This window comes from Simochromis diagramma, unplaced genomic scaffold, assembly GCF_900408965.1.
Source record: "Simochromis diagramma unplaced genomic scaffold, fSimDia1.1 OVJJ01000079.1, whole genome shotgun sequence".
NCBI classification, from domain to species: domain Eukaryota; kingdom Metazoa; phylum Chordata; class Actinopteri; order Cichliformes; family Cichlidae; genus Simochromis; species Simochromis diagramma.
The window spans coordinates 4880226-4889597 of record NW_024387075.1 but is presented as its reverse complement, the minus strand read 5'-3'; the positions used below and the strand labels follow the sequence as shown (position 1 = coordinate 4889597).

Genomic DNA, 9372 nt, shown 5'->3' with positions numbered 1-9372 from the left:
GAGCAGAAGCAGATGAGTGAGAGAATCCAGTGTTTGAGCGAGGTAAAAGCTTTGTTTTGCAGCAAATGTTTTCATGGAGGGGTTGAAGAGGAGAGGGAGGGGGGGGAATCAAACTGATATTTAGCCCCTACTGGCTTTTTTTTCTCCTGCTTTTGTTTTATGCAGGGCTCTTTTTACCACATGGTAGTGACAGATTGTTTGAGCTGAAAGGAAAAGCCATTCGAAGCTAATTAAGCAGCCATTCCAGGCACTGTTCGCAGGCAGGAGGGAGAGTAGCACAGGCATTTGTCAGCGCCGTACCCAACGTGGGTTTAATTGACAACAAGGACTCCTGACTGACAGCTTTTCCAGCCCCTAGCCAATGGTGAGCCGCGCAGGAAGACAGCTGCGAGATCATTGGATGAAAGGCGGTGAAGTGGAGGGAGAGGGGGTGGAGGGAAAGAGGGGACCCACGTGGGGCAGGGCATAGTGAGAAACACGTGATAGGCTGAGGCGCAGACGTGTTGTAGCCTACCTAGTGCTGCTGATAGGAAAGCTTGTAGATGCTTGAGGTCTCGTTAGAAATAGGTCGATCAATTCAAGTCACTCAAAGGACACTCTGCTGTAGATGAAGGGGTATTCACATCTGCGCACTTCGAGTCTTGAATGAAATTCTATGAGCTCGTATTATTCTTGGCACAGAAATAGGACGTATTTCTTTTTCTTGGCATCTCTAGCTCTCCTTTTCAACCGAGAGCGCAGTGAAATAGTCAAGCTTCAAACTATAACCTTTTTTTTCAGGGTCACGCCAGCTTCAGTTATAATTGCTCATATAGTGAGCAGATTTTGAAGGCGAAAGCTTTTATTAAAATGATCCCTTCTATTTTTGGGGTGGGTTATTTTCTCTATTTGAGAACGAGACTCGTTTTAAATTGTACAGCTCGTTGGTACATGCCGTGTAGTATTGTGAAACACTCGGGCACCCGCTGCAGTGCACGGACATATAAATTATTACCTTTGTTTTGAACAAGTTGTTGAACGCACCGAATGTCACTTCAAATCCAAAATGGCGAACATGCGAGGTCACATATCGTGGCCCAATCAGAACGCGACAGTGCTGTGAACCCCACGTGGGACTGACGCGCCGTGATTGGTCTTCGGCGCTAAACTCCTCCGGAGAACCCAATTGGTTAGCGCGAGGCCCCTCTCTCGGCAGTCGGGTCCTCGTGTCAGTGCACAGTCTGTGTGTGGTACAGCGCGCGGCAGAGGAACTGGGTACCCAACTGCAGGCTGGCGGTGCGTTTCACAACGGCCGACATTTTAAACAAGAAAAAAAAAAATAACCGCTTGAGTCGCAAAATAATAATCCCTGGACTTACTGGAAGAGTTTCGAGCTGCTACTGGATCTAACAGAGGCTTTCTTTGAAGTTGTCTGCGGTCAAAAACTCGTCCCAGTCGAGGGGTTTCCAGCGTCCGAGCGGACCGAGCGACGCTCTCAGTCTCGGGAATCACCGGGGCTTTTAAAGGACTCTCAAGGGGGCAAAGAAGAGCAAAGAAGTGTATGAAAAACAGAAACGACGACGGACAATTGTCCGCCCTCTTATCAAATCTGCGGTGAACGCTACAGATTACCGGATATTAAGCTTCGTGTGGATAATATTTTTTTCATATACATTCTTCTTACCTGTGCAGAGGAGAGGAGGAGAGGAATCAGTCGAGACAAAGGTAAAAAAAAAGAAAAAGAAAAAAAGAGGGGGGTTACATGAAGAGAGCCACTAACAAGACGGGTGGTAGTAGTGGTGGCGGTGGCTTTATGGCAGCCGACTTTGAAAGCAGCAGCTCCTTGTTTTCTGATCTTCCAGGACCACCAAAAACAACAGTTGCGTGTTTTCTTTACCCTCTAGTGGAAGACGACTCGTTAGATTTACGAGGAAAAAGCCCCAAAAAAGCGCATCGTGTCGTTGCGGGTGTGATCAAAAGTCTAAACTTTGGGATTTATTTGATCCGTGGCATCAAACGCATTTTGCTGCCACTCTTGGTTTTTTCTTTTTCCCTTTCTTTTCTTTTGCACATCTAGACGACAGATTTATGTTTTGTGGTACACACGTTCAGAGAATTAGTGGGCAAAAAAAAACAAAACTACTTTATTCTGCATTTTGCACAAGGTGTATCGGAGAGTTCATAAAGCTCTACGTTCGTGTTGCTTTCAGGCGCTGTGAACGTGATCCAGCTGTTTTCTGTTTGTTTAGGTACAAAAGAAAGGAGCTGATCCATCCGCTGGGCTGGCTCTGAGTGTGCGCCTCGCAGCCGAGAACGAGGCTTTGTCCGCCGCCATCCTGCGCATATCGGGGAGGGGGTGGCGGGGATTTACCGCACCTTCGCTGGGATTACGGAAAGAAAGCACGAGAAAAACAACACACCGACTCCCGTGTGGAAAAAAAGACTAGACATGTATCCACAAGGCCGGCATCCGGTAAGTCCCCCGTCTTTAGTCGCTGCTTGTAAATTGATGCAGAAGCGCTGCCCTTCAAAATGGCCTAATTAGCTCGTCAGAGTGAAGCTGCTGATCCACACCTTACTATTTATGGTCTGCATCAGTGCTGCTGAGGGCTTCACTGTGGCAAGGAGAGGCACGGAGAGGTGGTGTTTATTGGAAACAAGATCTGAGATTGTGTTGAACTCGTAAAGTAGATCATCACTTTTTTTTTTTCTTTTTACAGTCCTGAAAGTTAATTGTGCAGTAAAAAACAGCACTGTGTGATTTAGAGACTCTACATGGCAAACGGATAAAGTCACATCTCTGTCACTGCACAAGTTGAGTGAAAGCAGCTCCCTCTGCCAGTCCAAGACTCAAGGGAAATGAGAAGACAAACCATTAAAAAAGGACTGGGGGGTGTTATCAAAAAAAATAGAATAAAATAAAGGAGAGGAGGAGGTGGCGAGAGAGAGCTCAGCTATGTGATGATGTTATTTACACCTGTGGTATCTCCAATCTCACACTTTTCAGGCTCCTCACCAGCCAGGGCAGCCTGGCTTCAAGTTCACAGTAGCAGAGTCCTGCGATAGGATCAAAGATGAATTTCAGTTCCTGCAGGCCCAGTACCACAGGTAATGACTAGACTACTGTAAAAACCAACGGCTTCCTGGAAACATGAAGCAGAAGCCGTTGATGTTTTGTTCCCTTACTGTAGCTTTGTGCAATCATAACGTGGCGCACAAAAACCAAACGTTTTGCAGCGGTGTACCGATCCTTTTTACAAACGCAATGCTTTTTCTTCTCCACCCAGCCTTAAAGTAGAATACGACAAACTGGCCAACGAAAAGACGGAGATGCAGCGTCACTACGTCATGGTGAGTACTACAGCTATTAAGCCGAGAACAGGATTTGAATGGCGTTTCCTCCCTTTCGCCTCAGGTGGTGAACAGTCACAGGTGCTGAAAAGAACCTGGTTGTTTTTGTAGAGCCTGTGTTAAGACTGTTGACTCACGTCTGAGTTTTCATGGGATAAGAAGGGAGGGGGTGTGAAACTCTAGCCGAGGTCAAACGTCCAACTATTGATTGTGGGGTGTGACCACCCCCCCTACCCCTCCTCTCAGTGGCTCTGGGGTCCTCTTTATGACCCTCCACCGCCCCTCCCTAACACACCCAGCATGGCCCACTGGGGGTTAATGACTGGTCTGCCGGCTGTGTGTGTGTGTGTGTGTGTGTGTGTGTGTGTGTGTGTGTGTGTGTGTGTGTGTGTGTGAGAGAATCAGACAGCTTCCTGTGTGTGTGTGAAAGTTTTAAATCTTAACTCTCCCAGAGTGAGCCATGTGGTCACACCCAGAGATTTCTCACATATTGGGAGACTTTGTGTGTGTTTTTCCTCCCAGCTGCAACGATAATGAACTACTTGTTGGATAATTACTTGTTATTGAAATATCAGTAAAATCTATCTCTCTATTAGTAAAAAAATGGATGGAAAATGGAAAAAACTTACTTTTGATAATCAAAGTAAGTAATGGATTTAGGTCTCTCTCTCTCTCTCTCTCTCTCTCTCCCCCCCCCCCCCTTCATTCAAAAATGTTAAAGATGTTCTGATCACAGTTTGTCAGATGAGAAATGTTCTCATGTTTCTGTATTGTTTCTGATTATAAACTCAAAAGCATGCAAGTTCAAAATGTGTCTGTAAGGGTTTCACATCACCAAAAACACCCAGGGGCATTTACTAGATGAGTAGCTTTTAGTCGCAGCTTAAATCACGTTCGAAGTCAGAGAGCAGGAAGTTAAAAATCTGACCCTGCGTACTTGCTGCATGTCATTTTGCTTGCTTTGTGCACTGCATGTGTCAGAGCTTTCACCTTTTAATGGAAACCACACTTGAGAAGTGAGATAATACTTGATGCTTATCAAAGTGCTGCAAAGGGTTAAATGTAAAACAGTTCCAATAGTGCAGTTAAATCTTATTATAGTCAATTCAGAGCTCTCTGATGATCAAATGGGAGACAAAGAAATCTGTGCCTCTGTAAAGACAAGCCAGCTCAAAGCTTCTTGCTAATACAGGAAAGGCTTCATTGTGTGCATGGCAAGAAAAAAGAGAAAAAAAGAACAATCTTTATCTGACAAGTTGTGTAACTTAGACCTCACACTTGTGTATGTGCGTGCTTATCTTGTTTGTACATGAAAGGAATGACTTTAACCAAACGCAGCAGTACGTTTGTTAAATATTATTTTCCCTGTGAGGAACCAGAAGGTGGTGGGAGTAGCTACAATAAATGGAAGCTGTTTGCTGTGTGTTTGATAAACAAGGCAGACAAACTACTAGGCTTTAGTTTGTATCTGTTGGTGGGCTTGCAAGCTTTTTTGGCAATCAGCAGCAGATAATGTTGTTTTCAATAATAGTATTGGCTTTCTCCTTGCTGTCTGGACGGGGTTTGCGCTCAAAGACGAGGCCGTGCCAAGTAGAAGTAAACAGGCGCTGCAGCCAGGCGAGCGTCTGCCGCGGCTGAAAAATGCACGTTGAGATGTCAGCCTCGTCGGCTAATGTCAGTTCGCCCGCGCTTCAGTTGTTATTCTACATGTGATTGACTTCTTTTATTCTTGTTTGGGTGCTTGAGGGGACCGATAAGATGTCACACCAGTTAACCACTGTTTGTCTTGTTGCACGAGTTCTCTGTGCGTTCAGAGAAAAGTCTAGAGCAGTTAGGACTGTCTTGCGTTTTGCTCAATTAAGAATGGTGTCATTATGGATAAACATCTGTCTCTAATTAATTCAACATATGAATTCATTTAAGTTTATAATGTCTTTTTCTGCTCTCTCTCTGTTCTTTTACAGTACTATGAGATGTCCTACGGGCTTAACATTGAGATGCACAAACAGGTATGTAGCCATATCAGAGATGCTTTGTGTACAGCCAAAACACCCCCCTCCCCCATCCCTTCCTAGTGATTAAGAATATAAACACATACACATGCATACCTGATCTTAGTTTCTACCCTCATCCCTAAATGCTTCTGAGAGCGTACACATACTGGCTTCCTGTAGTGAAAACGCTGACAGGCTAAACAACACGAAGGGCACGCTGCCTGATGTGGATGGTTTGATAAGATTAAAGTGAAGTATTTGGCGCAAATTCTGAGAAGATGGTGCGTGTGTGCGGTTTGCTTTTCTGAGTGTGTGAGTGAGCACATACGTTGCCTGCTTTATTCTCCAAGCCTCCCAAGTGCCATTTGAGCTAAAAGCTCATTAGTTCAGCTGCCACCCAGTACTGGGCATCATGCTGTATCAAAAATGTCCACAGTTCACTCCATGTCACGTTACCGTCGAGTTAGGTTTAGAAGCGCTGGCCACATTTGTTGGTGTACTTCCAGTTGATCTTTGGTCTGTCATGTCCAGACTGTTTGAAGCAGGTTGGTGTTTTTTTTTTTTTTTTTTTTTTTTTTTTTTTTGCTTTTCTGTTTTGTTTTGTGGAAACCGTCCCGATAATGGGATAGTAGTGAAGTAGTCAATAGTGAATTGACTTACTGAACAGTCCTCTAGCAAGAAACAAAAAGTTGAGTAACTCCAGCAGCGCTTTGATGGCCTGTTTTTTGTTAGTTTTTTTAAAAAATCTATAATACTATAGAGTTGCAAATCTAGAAAATTAACATGAATAATGTTTTCAGTGGGGTTGGGGTGTTTTGGACTGGCTATTGGACACAATTTATTCCCTCAGGATGTTAGTTTGGGCTCTAGGTTTGTTTTTGTTTTTTTAACATGAATCCAGAGAATAAAAATAGCTGTAAGTTGTGACTTCTACCTGTAAGATGTCTGTACTTGTTCTGAGAAATCTCACCTGATGAGTTTTGATACACGCACAGGTTGATCTGGACTGTATGCCAGAGAACTTTTGGAATAGTTAGAGTAAGATATCGTAATCACACACATACTGTAGTCACCAGAGGCCCAAATAAAGAATCAACCCTCTGTAAAAGTCAGATTGCACCTGAAGACAGCACAGCAAAACCGCTCCGTTTAGCTAACAATGTGACCCGAGGCTGTAGTCAGCTGTGTGAAATCACATCAGCATAATGTTTTTATTCTGTTTACTTTAAAAGGAGAAGAACAAAAGATGAACATAATCTCCAGACTGCCCCCTTTTTATCTTCCTGCACTTACATTTCCATTTGCTCTGATTCACACTTGCTTTCTGTTTCCTTCAGTCGCTTTTGCCTCCCTAATTCTCCTTCTCCACCTCTTCTTGGCGCCCTTATGTCTTTTCATTGCGCCCTCCTCCCTTTTCTGCCCCCGCCGCCCCAACGATGTGATGTGAATGATGGTCCTTGTGTCATTAGCTGTGTGATATGATGTATGAGAGTGGGAGTCTGTCAGAGGGGGAGAGAGAGAGATGGAGAGGGGTGGGGTGGAGGCTTCATGGCCCTCAGATCCAGAAGGTTAATGGCATCAGTGGGAGGGTAGCCCAGTTGGAACAGCAGCACACTGCGCAATTCATCAAGCGTAGACATTTTCTGTAGGCACGTGGTGTGTGTGTGTGTGTGTGTGTGTGTGTGTGTGTGTCTCTGTGTGTGCATGCGCGCTTACTAGGTGTGTTTACAGTTTATCGTGGAGCTGCCCACCCCCCTTCCTTCACGTTGCTGAGCGTTTCTCTGTAAAGCAACAAGGAGATTGTAGTGATGCAGGGTGGGGGTGGAGCTGGTTGTTGTGGTTAGATGATGGTGGCGGTGGACAAAACAAGTGGGTAAAAAAAGGGGTGTGGTGGTGGGGTAAGGGGTGGAGACAGGAAAGAAGTGAGGGCCTTCAGGCTAAATGGGTTAATCGACTTGTCCTCTCCTGTGCATCTCCTTTGTTTATCAATAAGCCCGGTGGAGACGACTGAGATCTCTGAATAATGCATGACCCCCCCAACACACACTCTCTCTCTCTCACTCTCACACACACACTCACACACACACACACACACACACACACACACACACACACACACACACTCACACTCTCTCTCCCATCCCTGGTGAACGAGTGTCTGTGGTGACATCAGCGAGTGGTAAACAGACGCCCCTCAGCTGTCCCTGTTATTGGTGCGACCGGAGGGAGGCTGGATTATTGGATGCAGGCAGGCATATTACTTCGCTTGTGCTGAAGATTTATTGCAGTGTGGCAAAGAAATGATAAACTAAGAGCGCGATTGAAAAGAGAGGGGGAATAGGTATAAACACGGGGCGCACATAAATATCTACTCCCCATCCCTTACATGGTAGCACCAGTTGTGTCTTTACACACAAACACTGCAATTCAAGTTCCCGCAGATACACAGTTTCCCCTACTGCTGCTGCCGAGCTGAATAGTTGCTATGAAAGGGATCTGTGCGGCTGCCGGGGGGTAATTTGTTTTGACAGTGTCTCTTATGATGGCAAAGAGTGCAGGGTGGAGGTAATCACCCTCGCTTGCTGTCAATAAGTGATTTTAATTAGCGCAGCTCATTAGGCTGCCTCAGCATCGTGCCCTGCTGACTTTGTGGTGGGGGATGCTTTGTGTTTTTTTTTTTTTTTTTTTTTTTTTTTTTTTTTTTTTTTTTTTTTTTCTCGCTCCCTCTGTTCTCTGTTGTGGTCCCTGTTTATCTCTCGTACGCTTGCCTACATTTTGATTTTTTTTATTATTTTTTTTTTTTCTCTCTCTCAAATGTTCTCTCTTTGGCAAAGTGAGTGCCACACGATTAGAAAGCCTGATGAATAAACTCCTCTATTTTTCTACTGTGCTGCTTAACTTAGTTGCACCTTGGGTAGCCATTTTGTGAATTTGCTCCACATATCCATTTCCTCACTTGTTGAATGAATGAGGGAAACAGAGAAAGTGCTTTGTCAAGGAGAGTGAAGTCCGTTTCCTGGAGGAAGAGGGTGAAAGGAGGAGCAGAGGGAGGGAGACGGGAGAGCTTGTGCAAATGAATAATTTATACAGGATTCCTGGAATTGTTTGCCAAGGTGATGATGGCCGATCTTTCTCAAAGCCAAAACAAACTGACTATGAGAACACACACACACTGTGTGTGTGTTTGTGTGTGTCTCAAGGGAGCTTGACGAGGTTACCGGAGGCTGAGAGACCTGCTTTATTTTGATAGCCAGGCTAGAAGGACTGGAAGAACAGTATTACACAATGAGTGTGTGCGCGCTCGCTCAAACCAGCTGATAACAGGCCTGTCATGAATATGTGTGTACATGTCAACTACATAATTCAGAAATAAGAAGCATAAAAAAATGTTGTGTATTTGATGATTTGAGCGTTAACAAAATCAGATGTAATCTGTTGGAAAACAACCTGTTTCCATATGCTCCCCCTGCAGAAAAGGGTGGGTGTGTGTGTGTGTGTGTGTGTGTGTGTGTGTGTGAGCTCAAAATAGAATGACATGCACATGCAAAATATTCTTCATGCATTTGTAATGAACAAGATACCTCTAAGTGCCTCTTTCTTTCTCTGCTCTGGCTGAGAAGATAATTCCCAAACAGCCATCTCTGCGCCCCCCACCCCCCACCATCATATGCCACTTGTTTTCCTCGCCAATTGAATCCTCGTCAGAGACTCAGCTCTCCACTCGGGGGCTAATGCCTGGAGCGACAAACAGCCAAATGGCTTTCAACGCACCATTGACAGGGGGGGGCAGGCAATGGAGAGAGAGAGAGAGAGAGAGAGAGAGGGAGACAGAGAGTGAGAGCCTCTCCAAACTCTGGTGCTACTAGACAACCCTGAGTACCTGTAATTGTGGAGCTGCAGTGAAAAGCTTCTGCCGGCTCAAAGGCTTCTGTTTTCAGTGGCTTTAAGTGACAGTAAACTCTTTCCAGTGCCCGTCTCTGCCACTAAAAGCACTGTGGAAAATAGTGCCTGCAAAGTAAAGTGGGAGTCGTTACGAGCGCTGCAAGTC

General features: G+C 45.1%; 1 protein-coding gene across 12 annotated transcripts in view; it reads left to right on the top strand.

Moving 5' to 3' along the window:
* The first annotated feature begins 593 nt into the window (after nucleotides 1-593).
* LOC120742352 (transducin-like enhancer protein 3-B) overlaps nucleotides 594-9372 on the top strand; it is a 29448-nt gene continuing 20669 nt past the window's right edge. For 7 of the 12 annotated variants that reach the window (XM_040045635.1, XM_040045630.1, XM_040045629.1 and 4 more), the window contains exons 1-5: nucleotides 1156-1704; nucleotides 2229-2452; nucleotides 2987-3087; nucleotides 3267-3330; nucleotides 5295-5339. In XM_040045635.1, coding sequence (XP_039901569.1) covers nucleotides 2429-2452; nucleotides 2987-3087; nucleotides 3267-3330; nucleotides 5295-5339 — 234 coding nt within the window. In that variant the 5' untranslated portion in view covers nucleotides 1156-1704; nucleotides 2229-2428. Of the gene's footprint in view, nucleotides 616-1155; nucleotides 1705-2228; nucleotides 2453-2986; nucleotides 3088-3266; nucleotides 3331-5294; nucleotides 5340-9372 lie in introns of those variants that run through there. The other 5 variants (XM_040045637.1, XM_040045634.1, XM_040045627.1 and 2 more) reach the window with 4 other exon arrangements.